General features: G+C 46.6%; 1 protein-coding gene across 1 annotated transcript in view; it reads left to right on the forward strand.

Annotated features, from left to right (window-relative positions):
• OTOF (otoferlin) overlaps positions 1-18,876 on the forward strand; it is a gene marked incomplete at its 3' end in the record, with an annotated part of 174,181 nt that overhangs the window by 135,783 nt on the left and 19,522 nt on the right. The window contains exons 28-34 of the mRNA XM_018572131.1: positions 1,505-1,630; positions 3,739-3,805; positions 6,128-6,246; positions 9,325-9,459; positions 11,256-11,393; positions 13,571-13,698; positions 14,696-14,866. Coding sequence (XP_018427633.1) covers positions 1,505-1,630; positions 3,739-3,805; positions 6,128-6,246; positions 9,325-9,459; positions 11,256-11,393; positions 13,571-13,698; positions 14,696-14,866 — 884 coding nt within the window. The remainder of the gene's footprint in view (positions 1-1,504; positions 1,631-3,738; positions 3,806-6,127; positions 6,247-9,324; positions 9,460-11,255; positions 11,394-13,570; positions 13,699-14,695; positions 14,867-18,876) is intronic.

Raw genomic sequence — 18,876 nt, forward strand, 5'->3', positions numbered from 1 at the left:
ATTGTATATAATTATTTGTCCTGAAATAAAACTAGATTCATATTTTATAATGAATTGCCCATTTTGTGCAGTGTTTCCTGTGTACTCTTTGTCTGCCATTTTCATTGTTGTCGTTCTGTAAACATTGTTTGTTCTCTTTCCATCCCCTCCATCTCTGTGTGACAGAATTCTGATGCAGTTGTTAAAGTAGACGTGGTAAGTTGTTATTGTTTTGTATACCATTACACATAACTTGCATGTAACACGCCTTGTTCACCACCATGATCTTAAAGTGGCTATATGGCCATAATGGCTCCCATGAGAATGTGAAGGAAACAGCATGAGATTGGGATCACTGCCTGCGGGATGTTCATGGAGGTGAATCTGTCTCTATAAGAAACTGAAATTAATTATTTCTCTGCAAAGAACACAATTAACACTTCCCTGTCCCACTGCTTGAACCATAAATGCCTACTTCATTGTAGAAAGATCGTCATCTTCCTTCGCACTTCCAGATGTGCCGGATAACTGGCCCCCCACATTGTGCTCTGTGGTTCCTTCTGCTGGCTCCTGTGTCCTGTAATGACTTAGGGTCATCACAGAGCACAATGGGGTATGCCAGCGTCTGACCCTACTAGAAAGGTTGAATGGTCAACGTTTCCTTAGTAAAGCTTAGACTTCCAACAAAACCTAGTTTGGTGGCTCAAATATTTGGAAATTGGACAAGAACAATGGACCTGTCTGATTATTCTGTTTTATCATCCAATAGTTGTTCAGTGATGTGAATATGTCTAATCTGGCTAATGGATAGGCAACTATCACTGGCCCAAGGGGCTCCATAGTATCCTTGGCTTAACATTGAACACAGTAGATGTAGGAAATAAAGCGCCACACCGATTAAAAGAGTCCAGATACAACTTCATTCCACTAGAGTCAGGGACCAATAGAGTAGAATAGTCATTCATAGGCTGACTCTAGTGGAATGAAGTTGTATCTGGACTATTTTAATTGGTGTGGTGCTTCAGTTCCTACATCTACTAGTTTCAGGGGGCAGCTGAGTATTCACTACTTTCCTTGCACAACTGGCTTCAAGAGTCAGCATTGCCATACTTATAAAAGGGTTAGTGCAGACTAAATCATAGTTGCTCTATCTCTAAAAGTATATAAAAGACTACAGTTCCATCTAAATAAACAAACAAATTCTTACTGATTGAACATGGAGGGTCCATTACTAACTTCTCCTGCAGCTTCCTGGCTGCCATGTTGATCCATTGGCTTGATTCATTTATGAGTCACTGGGCTGGAATTGATTTGCAGACCACTCTGCCCTGGTCTTCGTGTTGTTTTTGAGTGTATGACTATATGGGATGAGTATTTTCAGGAGGTGGTCAGGCTAAATACCTGCCCAGGTTCTCTTTAATGTTTAGCAACACACAACATTCTTAACTCTCTATTGTAAGACAAAATTTGGATTCTGCTTTCCTGAAATGATATTATCACTGACACTTTGTGTGCCATTTCCCAGAGTGAGGAGGAGAAAGAAAAGAAGAAGAAAAAGAAGAAAGGGGACGAGATTGAAGAAGAGGAGCCAGATGAGAGCATGCTGGACTGGTGGTCCAAGTACTTTGCTTCTATTGAGACACTGAAAGAGGTGAGACATGGGTGCTGATTTTGTTGGCTCCCTCCTTAACCCCTGGAAGACCGCTGGAGGTTACAATTTTTGAGAAGGTCAGCTTGAGGACAATTAGTGTGATGTGAGAAGTGTCAGTCCTTCAGACCTCAATTAAAGTACATGGAAAGCAAGAGGTCTTTCCTCTGACCTCCTTCTGTATAGCCACCCTGGCATGGCCGGTGACTATTTGTCCCATCTTTGCACACTGTCTTTAATATCACCTCTGTGCACAGGGAATACACCACGGCTCTTGTTTGTAATTTTACTGAACTGGTGAAGTGATGACATCTTGCCCCATGACCAGGCACAAGCTTGAAACTGGTAAACAAAGTGACATGGAGCTCCAACAACATCTTCATCTGTCATAATTTGTCAGTTGCGTCTAGTTGGTGAAAATGCTGCAATATAGCAGGAAAGGAAACACATCTCCCGGTTACATGATGGGCCTACTCAAATATTCCAGGTTGAACATGCTCCCTGGTCCATGCTCACCACTGAAAGGGAAACATACCTCTTAGTCCCATGATGAGCCTAATAAGATATCCCAAGGGAAAAATACTCCCTGGTCAATGTTCGCCCAAGGAAGGGAAACACACTTCTCAGTCTCATGATGGGCCTAATAAGATGTTCCCTGGTTCATGTTCACCCAAGGAAGGGAAACACACCTCTCAGTCCCATGATGGGCCTAATAAGATGTTCCCTGGTTCATGTTCACCCAAGGAAGGGAAACACACCTCTCAGTCCCATGATGGGCCTAATAAGATGTTCCCTGGTTCATGTTTCCCCAAGGAAGGGAAACACACCTCTCAGTCCCATGATGGGCCTAATAAGATGTTCCCTGGTTCATGTTTGCCCAAGGAAGAGAAACACACCTCTCTGTAACATGATGGGCCTAATAAGATGTTCCCTGGTTTATCTTTGCCCAAGGAAGGGAAACACACCTCTCTCTTTAACATGATGGGCCTAATAAGATATCTGAGGGGGAACATGCTCCCTAGTGCATTTTTGTAAAGGGAAATGTAACACATCTCTCAGTCTCATGATAGGCCTGATAAGATATTCCAGGGAGAACATACTTCCTTGTCCATGTTTGCCCAGGGAAATGAAACACACATCTTAGTTCCATGATAGACCAAATAAGATATCCCAGGGGGAACATACTCCATGGTCCATGTTAGCCCAGGGGATGGAAGTACACCTCTCTGTGCACCCAGGAAAAAAGAACAAACTTCTCAGTCACCTGATGGGCCTAGTTGTTTAACAGCTTGTGTCTTCTTTCTCTGAACACCTCTGCAGTACTCCGTCTCCAACTATACCATTCTGTATAGGAGGAAGATATTCTGCAGGTACAGATCAAGACCTCAGTAACCATCTACAGTGGGAGGAAAGGGAACAAAATGTTCTGCAGTAGTAGAGGACCTTCAACCCAATGGCCCCTATGTTCTCCATATACGTTGTAAATTATATATAAATTTCCAGTGCCAAGCCCTCTTCCCTGGGTGAAATGTGTTTCCAGTAAATTACATGGCTGCCTCCCCAGTTTCATTGGGCTGCTAAATTTCACATAGCTCTTCAGATAACTTTGTAGGTGGCATGTCTGTGAAGGTTCTGAATTATTCAGGTCATGGTATAGCTGGTAGTAGTTAGTCACATTCAACTGTACTTGTTCTTTAATGTTGAAGACGTTACATAGCTTCTCCAAGCAACTTTTTTTAGTTCTGTTGAGTGTCGGGAACATACCTCAGAATTTATAACCACACTTGTAGCACAGACGCCTTCATCCAATCATCATGGAATGGGGAGATGTTGATTGTCTAAGGACAGTATGGGAGGTGTGAACGTTGTAGGACCGCCATGTTCTAGTCACATAATGTCACCCTTATAGGTGTCAGGAAGACTGTATAGGTGTTAATCCTTCAGCTGATGGTGTGAATTGTAGCTGTTCACACCATCAGCTGAAGGACTAGCACAAAATTACATTGGGCCAAAACTGTCAACAAACATTCTTCTTACGTGTCAAATAATGTGCGGTATTAATTCCACGTATTGTGCTTTTGTAATATTTTTTATTTTACTATCAAATTCAGCAACTCCGTCAGCAAGAAGCCGCAGCGGCAGAAGCCGAGGAGAAGGAGGAGATGGAAATCGCAGAGGGTAAATCTTAAAAATGTGATACGTTCTCTTTCCATTGTATGTATAGCCAGAAGCACCTCCTGATTGACATGTTCTCAGGCAGAGAGGATTCTAGGAAGTGGTTTTAGTGGTGTTTTTTTGGGGGAGATGTTTGAATAGAAGAAAATGTCTGAAAATGTGAAAGTGAACCGTTTTGCTTTGTCTACAAACTCCATCTCCATGACTTACAGCTATGAAAGTTGGCACAACATGGGTTTAAGATGTATAGACGGGTTTTAGATTTGATTCCTTATCAAATGTTATGATCAATGCAGTGTTATGTTAGTGTAAAGCTTATGGGAAATAGTTACATGTATTTTATTATTATTAATGATGTTGATGTCAAAGCATGCCAGGCACCCACTATAATAACTTCATATCTCATCATTCATGGTTGAAAATGAAACACTGAAAGGGGTTATTCACTAAAGAGCCGAAGGATCCAGCCGTAGCTTCAGGCTGATCCTTTGGCTCTCTTCGGCCGCTGGAGCCCTTTGGTCAAACCGAAGGGCTGCTGTACAGGCTATTCACAATAAACCGTACAGCAGCCAAAGGCAGGCATATGCTTCGGTTCGTCTGAGCCGAAGTGACCGTCGAAGCAGGGCGAACGGCCTGCCGAAGGCCGGCCATTCGCCCAGCAAATGACAGCTGGGCAGAGCCAGCTGTGGTCTCACGGCTCACTCCGCCCAGTTGTAATGACCGATCGGCATCCCCAAATGACCTGGGGACACTGATCTGTCAATAAACAATCTGTCAATAAACAATAACACATGGGCGGAGCCGGGCGTGACGTCATGGCCAGCTCCGCCCCAGGTTGTTATTCATTGTCCAGGACCTGCTAGAAGCATCTAGCAGGTGCCGGCCAATAGGAAACAGTTGGGCGGAGCTAGCTGTCACTGCTAGCTCTGCAAGAACGACAGCGAGTGAGCTGTCAGAGCTTCGGCTCAGCCGATCCAGATGTTGGATCGGCTGAGTCGAAGTCCTTCTGCAATTCGCAGAGCATGTTCGGCTGACCGAAGGTAGCCGATGTACAACTGATTCTAGCCGATGTACGGCTGAAATCAGCCATACAAGGCTGAAGTGAATAGCTGAACAGCGTTCGACTCACTTCACTTTGACTCGGTTATTCACTCGGCTGCCTTTGACAGCTTAGAGAATAACCCTGTAAGTCTTACCAAAATCAACATTTTAGCTACGGGTGGAACCTGGTGTGTAAAATCATTCTCTGGCTTGTTATATCTCTCTGGGCCTCTTATTTCCAAATATACTTTCTGGCTCTGCACACTCCTCTAGCCATTGCAGAGACAGGAATATACAGGATAATTCAATTTGCTCAAATCTTCATAGTGTAGAAGAAAACCAAAAACAAATGTAAAAATAAAAAAAAAGAGATGACAGTGGTGGCGAAGGGAGGGGCAATGGCTACATTTTAAAAATTGTACAGTACATCCCCTTTAGGACATGCATAATATTGTATATACCGTGTTTCCCCGAAAATAAGACACTGTCTTATATTTTGTTTGGCTCAAAAAAAACACAGTAGGTCTTATTTTCCGGGAAGGTCTTATTTTTTTTTTTTAATTGTATAACAATCCAAAGTTAACGCAAATCCAAATTAAATAATCCAAAATGGCAAAGTTAAGAATGGGGTGATCAGGGGTGCCGCACCTTTCCAAGAGCAATTTGGTAACCAATTGCTGGCCAGAATGAGTGAAGCGCGCTTTCACTATCGATTCCTCACAGGCGGAGAGCATTTGGTATCGCTCCGCCTGTGACAGGAGCCGGCGCTATAGAGGAGGCATCGGCTTATGCGGCTCTGCTCCCTCCGCTGCCGCTGGCTTCATTGGCACCGCTGATTGTCTCCCGCGGCTCTTCAAGTTCCCCCTTATGCCACCACCGGCCCTGGGAATGGTCACAGCTAGGTCTTATTTTCGGGGTAGGTCTTATATTTTAGCAATTCCCAAAAATAGTACTAGGTCTTATTTTGGGGGTAGGTCTTATTTTTGGGGAAACGGTAGTATACTGGTAAGTATTGTGACTTCTGCAATACATGTATTATTTCTGTTGAGGTTCGATGGCCTTTTATCTGACCTCAGCGTGCTGTCCACAGAGGAAGAAATATACATGGATTTAGAAGGCGATAGCTGGAGCCGGGAGGTCTTAGACTCGCCCCCTGCTCCGAACTATCTGTCAACTTTCATGCACATCGTGGTTGAGTGTCTTGTGTTGGTTCCTTCCATCTCCACTCCATCCAACCCTTGTGTAATGGCTCAGAGATCAAAATTGATGAATCTCCCATGAAAGGCGCCAAGGGTCAGGTGAAGAACAAAGAAAAAGTCAAAGCGCCCAAAGAGGACAAGAAAAAGAAGCACCTAGCCGAGCAAGCGGAGAAGAAGAACAAGCAGAAGATTGATGAGTTAAAGGTATGTGGCGAGTGGGCGCAATCTGAACATATCATGTGATACCTGCGCCCTTCTTTTAAAATATAAAAGATTCTTGTCCCTTTTGTAAAGCATTTTTGAAGGTACTTATAGTTCCTAAGAATATTTATTCTGAGAAATACCTATTTTCATTAAAGGAGAACTATGGGGTCAGTGCTTTTCCTCATAGTTCTCCTTAGGGTAACGGGAGGACACAAATTAGCGTCCTCCCATTACCCTAAGCTCAGTATATAGGGAGCTACAACTCGCGGTATACTGAGACACCAGAGCGGATCCTGACATTGATGTCAAGATCCGCCCAGCTGCGTGAGTGACAGCTGGCTCTGCCTATCTAGAGGCAGAGCCAGCTGTAACCGCCCCCTCCCCCGTCCGTTCCGCCAGTCAGCGCTGGCGGATCGGAGCGGGGAGGGGGGAATCCAGTCCCTCCCCTGTCACGACAGAGAGCCGTGACAGGATCGAGAGGTGAGCGAACGCCGGTATGTGTTCACTCACCTCCCGATCTACTCAGCCGACCTGTGACAGTCTCATTGTCACAGGTCGGCTAGACCTATGAGGTGAGTGAAAAGCACCCCCCCTCATAGTTCTCCTTTAAAACAGTTGACACTATTGTCATGTCCATTGAGGGAATCCATCCTATATGACATTCCTCTGTAATATAGCTACTAACAAATGTAGTGATTGATGTCAGGCAAGAGAAAGAGAAGCTGAACAGTAGAACCTATTAATGTCCATAGCCCGGCCACATATTTATTGTAATGTCCTTAGAAGGGACCTTGAAACAAAATGTAAATTCAATGTATCTTGTAAAACTTCTTAAAACCCTGTGGTGAAAAAACACAGCTAAAAACAATAAAAGAAAAGGATAAAAGTCGCTCCCGGCTTCCATCCACTTCCTGTAAGCTGAGGTGACATTACTGGGCCTTCTTCTGGGATCCTGGGAACAGTGAGGAGCCCAAATCCTCATGAGAAGTTGCTCTAGCACTCTGTACTTGGGAGATTTTGGATCCTAAGCTTTCCCAGAATTCTGGAAGAAAGCTCTGTGATCCGATCTCAGCAGAACTCAGAGGGTATGAAGAACTATTTTTAAACTTTTGAGGGTTTCTTATGTAACTATGCTTTCTTACATAGCGTGGGTCTTCCAGTTAAGAGGACCTTACATTTTAATATAAGGTGTACTTTAAGAGAAATATGTAGGGATGCACCGATAACGGTTTTTCGGTATCGAGTACGAGTACTGATATTTTTTTTCTGGTACTCGCCGATACCCAATACCGATACCGGAAGTCCCATTAAGGAAGTCAGGCGGCGTGTAGTGACTCACCACCTGGCTTCCTGATTAGCCGTGAAGCCGGGCGGTGTGTAAAGACTCGCCACCTGGCTTCCCGATTACCAGGGAAGCCGTCTTCATGCTTCTCGTCACTAAGTGGCAAGAAAGCATGGAGCCGGCTTTCTGGCCAATCAGGAAGCGCCAATCTGGAAGCAGGGCGCCGAGTATTGACGCGGTGCCCAGGTTCCTGATTGGCCGGGAAGCCAGCTCCATGCTCCTTCATCACGAGGTGACGAGGGAGAATGGAGCCGGCTTCCCAGCCAATCAGAAAGCCGGGCGCCGCGTCATTACACGGCGCCCGGCTCCCTGATTGGCCAGCTTCCCGTCCAATCAGGAAGCCGAGCAGCAAGTCATTACATGCTGCTCGGCTTCCTGATTAGCTGGGAAGCCGGCTCCATGCTCCCTTGTCACAGGTGACGAGGGAGCATGGAGCCAGCTTTACGGCCAATCAGGAAGCCAGGCAGCGTGTAATGACTCACTGCCCAGCTTCCTGATACCGGAAGCTGAAGTATCGGGCCAGGCATCGGAGCATTTGGGCGAGTACAAGTACTTGCCCATATACTCGGCATCAGCACCGATACTAGTGTCGGTATCGGTGCATCCCTACAAATTTGGTGTCTGCCATCACTGACCTTCTGAAGTGGTAGTTGCCTGGCTGATATGCTGAGCCTTTGGCTATGTAGATTAGGAAAGTCGGAAAAGTTTAGAAGTCCTGATCTACATACCTGCTCCAGGCCAGTAAGGTGAAGTACTTAAGCCAGAGGCTCAGAGTAACAGCCAATAAACAAGCATTTCTGGAATTTGATCATTAAATACAGTTTTGCTGCCATAAGACATAATACAGTAATGCTCAAAAGTGATTTCAGCCTGTGAAAGTGTAAATCTGGAAGCCAAGGTCCGATCTTAAAGTCCAATTGAGGCAATTTCTTTATCTTTGCTATGCAGTTGTTTTTGAACTAATAAAAGTTGAGCTACTCTGTGCAAACAGCTTGCCAGAGACCCACCCGGACAGAGCGCGGCAGTCTGAGTCTCCAGTGATCCAACACGCCCCTCTGTACAGTGCTCCCATCAACAATGCTGCTCCAAAAGTGCTCTGAAAATTGCCATGTGTAGAGCCATCTTTAGAGATTAGATTGAAGGGCCGATTTTGGTTAAAGTTGGATAAAGTTGGCATTGTTGGTTAAAGGAGAATTATGAGGCGACCTGTGACAATGAAACTGACACAGGTCGGCTCAGTAGATCGGGAAGTGAGGGGACGCATACCGTCTCTCGCTCACTTCTCGATCTATCCGTGCAGAGAGCTATGACTGTCACTCACGGCTCCCCGCAGGGATTCCCCCGCTCCGATCCTCCAGCGCTGACTGGCGGAACGGACGGGGGAGGGGGCGGGTACAGCTGGCTCTGCCTCTAGCTAGACAGAGCCAGCTGTCACTCACGCAGCTGGGCGGATCCAGACAGTAATGTCGGGATCCGTCCCAGCTGCGACGGTCTCAGTATACCGCGAGCGGCAGCTCGCAATATACTGAGCTTTGGGTGACGGGAGGACGCTAGTTTGTGTTCTCCCGTGACCCTAAGGAGAACTATGGGGAAAAACACTAACCCCCATAGTTCTCCTTTAAAGAACTGGGGACCCATAACAAATGACTTCATTTGTGTTTTTTGGTTTCGGTAGGTGTTCTTTTGTGAATGTTCTCTGTCTCCTGACTCCAGTCCTTATGTTTGGTCACATCCAGGTCTTCAACAAAGAGCTAGAAACTGAATTTGAGAATTTTGAAGACTGGCTGCACACATTCAACTTACTAAGAGGGAAGATCGGGGATGATGATGACACAGTCAGCGAGGAGGAGCGGATAGTGGGAAGGTTTAAAGTGAGTATCACGCAGTGCCCAGTAGACATGTGCACTGGCAGAAAATTCATTTCGTTTTGTGTCGTTTTGATTCTGATTTTGTGTTATTTTGTTTTCCAGGATTCGGGTGTGAAAGTCAATTCGGATTCGGGATTCGGACGAAATTCGTTAGCGGTAGTTCGTTCGAACGTTCGTTTCGTTTTCGTTTCTTATTCGTTTCGTTCGTTGCAGCAAAGTGACGTTTGAGGGAGGGGGGGGAATGTTTTTCTCCTTCTCTAATGTCACTTTGCTCCAACGAACGAAAGTAACGAAACGAACAATCGGACGAACTACCGCTAAGGAATTTCGGAAACGGAAATTCGGATTCGTTTGCATTCGTTATATCTGTATTTAGAAATTGGGATACATACGAATCTCCGAATTTCCGAAATTCCGAAACGAATGGCACATGTCTAGTGCCCAGTAGGAGCTGCTGGACACGGTACATTTGATGGGCACGGTTATGCTCAACGTCTCCTTTCTCTGGATTCATCTGGAAAATGTTTAATATTGCTAAAAATGTTTTTATTTCGTTTTGTGACATAATCCAGAAGTAACGAGATGCTTGAAAGAAAACCGGGAATCCATCGTTAAGACTGCAAAGCAATCAAAGATATAAAATGGTGGCTTCAAATGACCACACGCAGATGGAAATCAACATTGTCCCGATTGAATCTGGTGAAAAACCCGGATAACGTTTGACAAAATTATTTTCCCGTTTCAGTTTCATTTCACTAAAACTTTTTCGGGGGCTTTTAACTTATTTCTCAGTTCTGACGAGTCGATCAAACTCCCGGGCGTATCATTGTTTAGTTTATTTCAATTTATTACGATCGCGTGCGCGATTTCCACTGGCTCCACAAGTGGTCTGAGTATTGCCGTGCGTAGAGCCAGTCTGAATGAGCGTAGAGATCAGACTGAATGCCCAATTGTATGCGTTAGATCAGCAGTTCTCAACCTGTGTAACCTCAGGACCCACATTTGTCCTTGGACATTAATTCGCGACCCGAGTCGCACTGCAATGGAATGCACGGCATTAGGGCACTGCGCATTACGGTGCAGGCGTACGAACTATGGGTGGGAGGTGCGTTTGAGGTACCATTCAACGCAACGCACCTCCCTCACCAGAATGCACAGTAGGTGTGATTGCATGGTACACTGCGTTAATCACAAATTACTATGAGATTTAATGCACTGTACTAGTGTGAACAGGCCCTCAAAAACACTGACGCAGTCTGATACACAAGGATACACATGTTTTCATTTAATTTTTTTTTAAGGTCCACCCAGTCTCCCTACCTTATGATAACTGGAGTGGATTCTCTGTCTGGGGTCCGGTGTGGGCTGCTGTGCTGTGACGGAGCTCCATCCATATGTGCTTTGCTTGTACATCTCCCTTGTGCCTTGTAGAGGTCAAGAGCCAGAATCTGATGTCACCATGGCACCTCTATAGGACACGTGAGGGAGCTGTAAGCAATGCTCGAATGGATGAAGCTTCCTCACGCCCATAGCTCCATCGCTTCCCACTTCAAGCTGACACTTGGTGCCGGGCAGCATATTTTCAATGGCTGTTTGGTGCCAGAACTGTGCTAGGGGGAGGCTGAGGAGCCTCTCGCCTAGAAAAGTGAAAGGCATGAGGCGACCCCCCAGAACACGACCCACCAGTTGAGAACCAAGGTGTTAGAAGATTCCACCAAACAAGGAACTCTGCAAAGCTTTTCTCTCGTGTTTTTCTGATCCATGAATCCAACTACAGATATGAAATATTTTCTCTGCAGGGTTCTATGTGTGTGTACAAGGTTCCACTACCCGATGATGTCACCAAAGAATCCGGCTACGACCCCAACTTTGGCACGTTCCAAGGAATTCCCAGTAATGACCCTATGAATGTGCTGGTGCGGGTCTACGTTGTGAGGGTAAGCAGCAGCGGTGCCATTGTGTTTTGTATCATATTACTCCCCTGGTGAACATAGGTCTGCAAAGGAGGAATGAAGAAGAGGTAGACGCCAACCCTGGTTCTAACAATAATAAATGTTTAGTGTTAAGTTTCAGATTTAAAGGGAATTTATAGTATTTTCTTGATTTAGTAAGTTCAGAAACGTACAGGTACAGCTTCATGACAGTCTAAATAAGCACCAAATGCAGTTACGATGTGATGTACAAGCCTCAAAAAGTAATAAGTTACCTTCCCTGACTAAACCAAATCCTCCATTTGTGTCTCACACCCTCCGCCTCTCAGACACTGCAGCTCACAGTGGGGGGTTTTAGCTACAGAAGTAGGGCTCCCAATCTAGAAATAAGTGGGCAGGACTAGGTGTGGCCAGATGCTGATTGACAAGCAACAGGCTTGTCAATCAGCAGTGACATAACTGAGAGCCACACCCCCCTGGAACATCTTCTCCTCCCACTGTAGTGTAAGCAGGTACATCCTACATGAGGGTGACAACTCTGCTATGAATTCAGGAGCAGTGCAGCATCATTGTCACCCCATCACAGGAAGCTGCATTCACAGGCAGATATTTTTGTGACTCTGCAGGGAGACTAAGGGGGTTATTCACTCAGCTAGCCGAAGAATCAGACGTAGGTTCGGCTGATCTTCGGCTAGCTTCGGCCGCCGGAGCCCTTCGGTACAGTCGAACCGAAGGGCTGCTGTATGGGCTGTTCACTACAGCCCGTGCAGCTCGACAGAGCCGAAGTGACTGCCGAAGCGGAGTGAAGTGCCGGCCAAATGACCTGATCTGTCATTGGCCGACTCTAGCAGGTGCCGGCCAATAGGAAACAGTTGGGGCAGAGCTAGCTGTCACTGCTAGCTCCGCCCAATTGTTTTTCTTTCTTTTTTAAATCTTTATTTATTGTTTTACATTTAGAATTTCTTTACATTTAAAAAAAAACATGTAACCTTTTTGTTTAACGTTTTTTATTCATTTGCTATTCTGCTCGGTAACACGGAGGTACCGAGCAGAATACCTGAGCAGATTGGCTCACTCACTGCCGTTCGGCCCCTATGTGAACAGGGGCGAACGGCAGAGAGTGAGCTGCTGGAGCTTCGGCTCAGCCGATTTAGATGTTGCATGACCGAAGTTCAGCAAAAGCAGCCGATGTACGGCTGAAATCAGCCGTACTGAACCGCAGTGAATAGCCGGACGTTGTTCGGCTTACTTCACTACGGCTCTGTTATTCACTCGGCTGTCTTCGGCAGCTTAGTGAATAACCCCCCTAAGAGAAAACTTGCAGTGAAGATAAGCTTATTAAGTCTTGCAGTCAGGGCCGCCATCAGGGGGGATACGGCCGGTACTCATGTAAGGGGCCTGGGGGGGCCCCGTCCGGGACCCTTTCATGATTATTGGCCGACGGTAACAGGTGAGGAGGGTGCCGGGCCCCATCGGACCCGCTGCTCTTCTGATCTCGGACTGTCCGGAAGTGACATTGTGTCACTTCCAGCCAGTCCGGCGGAAGAGGAGGCCAGGTGTACAGGCACCAGGAGCAGCTAGGAGGGGCTGGGAGGGAGGGAGATGCATCCCTGACCAGCCCACCTGAGGCCCTGCAGAGCCCCCCATAGAGAGTATCAAATGGGCTGTGCAGCATCTATGGTGGGCTCTGCAGGGTCACTCTCAGGTATGGGTGGGTTCTCAGGTGGGTCCTGCGTCCAGCGCGTCGGGGGGCTCGGCCTAAAGCCGTGTAAGGGGCCCCAAAATTTCTGATGGCTGCCCTGCTTGCAGTACATATATTTTTAATGAGAGGCCATAGTTCTAGTTAAAAAAAACACTGTTAGATACTGTAAATATGAAATAACATGAACATTGCAGTGGCACCTGATTTTGCAGCCTGAATTCTTACAGCTGCCATATACAAGGAGGGTGGAGAAGATTGGGCTTGGTGCTTGGTGCAACCTTTCATCGAAAACAGTCCCTTTGGTGTCCTGCCTATTGCACAGGCATGCTGGACCCTCATTCATTCCTATCCCTGTAGCTATTCATTCCTATAGCTGGAGTCTTTCCATTATGCACCTAGGACTATTATTGTTGGAGAACCCGACCAACCCAAAGTGGTTATAGTGAATTATATCAATTGTTTCTTTTCATTTCTCTTGTAGGCTACAGATTTACATCCCGCTGACATCAATGGGAAAGCTGATCCTTACGTGGTTATTAAACTGGGCAAGACTGAGATCAAAGACAAAGAGAACTACATCTCCAAACAACTAAACCCTGTCTTTGGAAAGTGAGTCACCCCGCGTTCTGATAGGTCTGCCATATCAAAGCTGTTCCATCTAGAGTCTAGAGCAGGGGCGCCCACAATTCTTCGTCTGGAGATCTACTTTTCAAATGACGAGCTCAATGAGATCTACCAACGAAAAAAAAACACCTGCGTTCAGGGGCGGGAGGAGGCGTGGCGGTGCATTGAAGTCAATGGCACCGCAGCCACGCCCCCCAGTGCAATTGCCGCACCAGGAATACAGACACATTAGTGCCTGCGTTCTGGTCCAGGGCGATCTGCAAAAATGCTGCATTTTTGCAGATCGCGCTGGACCGGAACGCAGGCATTAATGTACCTGTGTTCCAGGTGCGGGCGATCACACTGAGGGCGGGGGGCATGCCTGTGGTGCCATTGACTTCAATACACCGCCACGTCCCCTCCCGCCCCTGAACGCAGGGAGCCGGGCCGGATTGCGTTCCAATGCGTTCTAGAGGCCGAACACTCTGGAACGCAGACTTTGTGGTGTGAACCGGCCCTCTGTTCTCTCTCTCCTCGTGCTCTCTCCTCTCTCTCTCCCCTGTTTCTATCGGCTGTCTCTTCTCTCACTTTCTCTACTGTCTCTCTCCTCTCTCTGCTGTCTCTTTCCTCACTTTCTCTGCTGTCTCCTTCCTGTCTGTCTTTTCTTACCTCCACTGCTGCAGCTTCCCAAGTCTCCTCTCCTCTCTCATTCCCGTCTGCGGCGTCTGACACATTCAGCCGCACGAGCACCGCGGGAGGACAGGACACAGGTCAGTGAGCCGATCGCGATCTACCAGTGTTCGCTTTGCGATCTACTGGTAGATCGCGATCTACCTAATGGGCACCCCTGGTCTAGACCAATCTATCGGACCAGACATGTTGTTCTATCATGGGGCCATTGTGTAAATGCTTCCTGTGCATACTGATGTAACATGTGATACATAACCTACATCTCCAAGCTTGTTGTCTCCAGTGCTCTCCAACGCTATTTATCTTTCACCAGATCATTTGACATTGAGGCCACATTCCCCATGGAGTCCATGCTAACAGTGGCGGTTTATGACTGGGACTTGGTGGGGACTGATGACTTGATTGGAGAGACCAAGATCGATCTGGAGAACCGTTATTACAGCAAGCACAGAGCAATGTGCGGGATATCACAGACATACGCCACGTATGTATAATGTATTTCCTTATACGTTATCTATTATAAATGTTTTTCATACATTTTAGTTGTCATATTCTATGCAATGTCTTAAGAAGCCATCATACTATAGCACCCCCCTGGATTCTAAGGACAGGAGGGGTTGACATTTCACCTCAGGGATGGATCCTTAGCAGGAATGTGGCATGTGTGGAGTGAAATAGGTGCAGCGCTCACCCCCGAAGGAGCCGCTGAGTATGAAATAGGTTCTCCTACCTGTTTGTTCCAGCCACCGGTCCTCTTTGTTCAGCAACAGCACACCGACACTCACGGACAGAATGGACTCGAGTCTCAGGGTCTTTTTGTAGATTTATTTGCAAAGGTCAACAGGAGAGAGAGGGTTTAGGATCTGTAGGATGCCCGGACGGATTCTTCAGAGGACAGCTTTCTCCCCTAGCAACCGCTAAGGCCGAAAGCACTGTGATCCGGTCCCAGGGACCAATAGTATTAGCAATACTGTGAACAGCCAGGATGGTCCAGTAACTTATATGGAGACGGTTAGCTATCTCTGGACTCAGGTAAGGACCGATGGCTTCTTCTAGAACAGACACCTGGAATAGGGTGAGGGATCTCTCTTGTGGGTCCCAGACGGACGCTCTCACCAGCTCCTCTGCGGTACCCCTCAACAAGAAGACTCTCCCTCCGGCCCAGCTTCCATCAGGTCTTTTCCTCTTCAGGATCTGGAATCTCTGTGCCCACAGCATGTGCAACTGCCAAGGAGCACTCCAGGTTAGTGGTAGTATCTTCTTAGAACAAGGCACCCAACACCTGCCACGTGTAGGGGGCCCAAGCAAAGTTCCTATGGTGTCCTATGCCTCCAGGCCCCCAGCACCTGCCATGTGCTGAGGCCCAGGCCATTTGCTTGCATCACATCAACCTCCTAGGGTGAGGCCCCAGGAGGGGAAGAGACCTCTGCACAGTGTCCCCAGACCTTTTATTACCTGCCCGAGGAGATATATATTTGTCAAAGCGAAAATTAATACAAATTAATAATACTCTTTTTACACCTACTCCACCCACCCCACCCCACAACAAATCAAATAGTAGAGGGGAAGAAGATTGCCAAGGACCCTCACACAGGACCTCACTGCCCTCCTACAGCTCCCCCCAAAGAGGTTGTTCACTTTACACGTTAATTTGCACGTTGTGGGGAAGTTTCCCCTTAGCTTTGTGAATGTGATGAAATTTCACTTTGCAAAAAATATCCAATCATGTGAAAGGGGAATAAATAAAAGTATTTGTGCTTGCACAGGATTGGGCCATAGATGTCAGCAGAGCTTCACCTCATTCACTAGGCTAAGGGGAAATTTTCCTTAAAAAAAAGAAAGGTTTAATATTTAGTGCCTGGAGGGAGCGAGCTGTGTTAGGAAATTGACTCTTCTTGGAAGAGTCAAAATTGCTAGTAAGTCTAAAGGTTCATTGCAAGTGAATAAAAAATAATTTATGGTAAAGGAAAATGCTGCAACTTGGCATTTCAAATACTTGATTTATATGTGAGTTGACCTGCGTTTTTTTGAGTTAATGACAGGCTCTCTTTAATAATGAAAAATTACAAACAAATAAAAGATTATCTTAAAGGAGAACTTTGAGGTGAGTGATTTTAACTCAACCTCATAGTTCGAGCCGACGTGTGACAATGAGACTGTCACACGTCGGCTCAATAGATTGGGGCATACCGTCGCTCGCTCACTCCTCGATCATTTCCCAGCAGAGAGTGGTGACTGTCACTCACGGCTCCCTGCAGGGATTTCCCCCACCGACCCCCTCTCCGATCCTATAGCGCTTAATGGGGGAACGAACGGTGGAGGGGGCGGGTACACCTGGCTCTGCCTCTAGATAGGCAGAGCCAGCTGTCAATCACACAGCTGGGTGGATCTCGACAGTAATGCCGCGATCCTTCCCGGCTGCGGCGGTCTCAGTATACCGTGAGCTGTAGCTCCCTATATACTGAGCTTTGGGTCACGGGAGGAGGGTTTGTTTATGTCCTCCCGTGACCCTGAGGAGAACTATGGGGGAAAGCACTGACCCCCATAGTTCTCCTTTAAAGAAATTAACTTCTTACAATTCAATGAAAAAGAAAAACCCACTTCACACTTACACAGATAATCTCGGCAATAAAGGGTTTCCACAAACTCCAGGCCCGGCGCCATCCCTATAGGTTATTATTACCAACACTTTAGTACTATTTTACAAAGCCGTCTACTGGAATACTTTAAAGGAGAACTATGGGGTCAGGGCTTTTCCCCATAGTTCTCCTTAGGGTAATGGGAGGGCACAAACTAGCTTCCTCCCGTCACCCTATGCTCAGTATATAGGGAGCTGCTGCTCGCTGTATACTGACACGCCACAGCCGGAGCGGATCCCGACTTCGATGTCGAGATCCGCCCAGCTGCGTGACTGACAGCTGGCTCTGCATACCTAGAGGCAGAGCCAGCTGTACCCGCCCCCTCCCCCGTCCGTTCCGCCAGTCAGCGCTGATGGATCAGAGCGGGGAGGGGGGAATCCATCCCCTCCCCTGTCACGGCAGAGAGCCGTGACAGGATCGAGAAGTGAGCGAACACGGGCATGTGCTCGCTCACCTCCCGATCTACTGAGCCGACCTGTGACAGTCTCATTGTCACAGGTCGGCTAGAACTATGAGGAGAGTGAAAAGCACCCCCCTCATAGTTCTCCTTTAACTCAACATGTACCAGAAATGAATTCCTAAAGAAAGCTCTTAAAGACTCCTTTTCATTAATCTCTAAGAACTGTCTGCCCCTATCATTATTAAAGAGTGATACTAAAATATACAGATATAGATTATCCCAGATACTTAAGATTATCAACAAAGACCGAAAGACAGACTTAATTGAAACTGGATTCTGCAAAGTTCACGTCTCTATGGCAAACAATCTAATCCAAAACCAAAAGTAAGATAATACAGTCCATGAACCTCCCCATAGATGCCAAAAAAAGCTTTTGAGTTAATTGTCTCTATTCAAGGAAATCTCTTAAGGGTGCCCACACACCTTACGATAATCGCGGGAAATCCCGCGATCGTATGATTATCGTAAGGTGTGTGGAAGCCGTGCGACCTCTGCTACTGTACGGTCGCACGACTTTAAACTTACGAACATGTTCGAAAGCCCGCCGAGCATGGTACGATGTTCGGCGGATGTGTAGCATGTTCGTTAGATAAAAGCCGGACGGGCCGGTGTGCACAAGCGCATACTGCCCGTTCGCCATTGCGGTCATCAGAAGCCCTCCCCTCAGAGGGGCGCGGCTTGCGATCATCGCACGTACGATCTGCCTGTCCAAGATAGGCAGATCGAACGTTTTTTTTAGTACCTTACAACCATCGCAAGACAAAAGTCTTGCGATGGTTGTAAGGTGTGTGCCCAGCATTAGAAATGTAATTTCCCTACATCCATAATCCCATAAAACCAGCCCCCCTCCCTTCTAGCAGTTGCTCAGCAGCCTTCCAGTTTTTAATCTAATATCTAATGATCTAATATTTATCTAATATAAACACAACAGGAGCTCGGGGACTTCAAGTCCTTCTCTCAGCAGCTCAGCTTCCCCAGTTGACCATTTTCATGATGTTCATAGGGCCACCAAAGCTGGTGGAACAAACAGAAACATGTCGATTGTTTTATAAATATAAAAATTAGGATTTGCTCCTGCTCTGCAGCAGGCCATAGCTGAGAACGGTTACATTAAGAAAAATTTAGATTTTCTCCTCTGAACCAACTGGAGCCTCCCTTCTTGTGTCAGTCATGATGATGGTGATGGGCACAGACACACCGAGCTCCTTCTCTTTGCTAATGATTTAAAAGCAAGGCGAGCACAGACACAAAAATATTCTGGGCGTCTTGTTTAGGGTAACGGCTAATTTTCCTTTTAGCAACTCATGAGAGCAGACAAAAAAACAAAAAAATATTTTTTTGATGGGTTATATCTGTAAAAAAAAAAAAAAAAAAATAAGGGCAGATAAACACTGA

Source organism: Nanorana parkeri, unplaced genomic scaffold (genome assembly GCF_000935625.1).
Source record: "Nanorana parkeri isolate BGI_ZX_2015 unplaced genomic scaffold, ASM93562v1 scaffold1944, whole genome shotgun sequence".
NCBI classification, from domain to species: Eukaryota; Metazoa; Chordata; class Amphibia; order Anura; family Dicroglossidae; genus Nanorana; species Nanorana parkeri.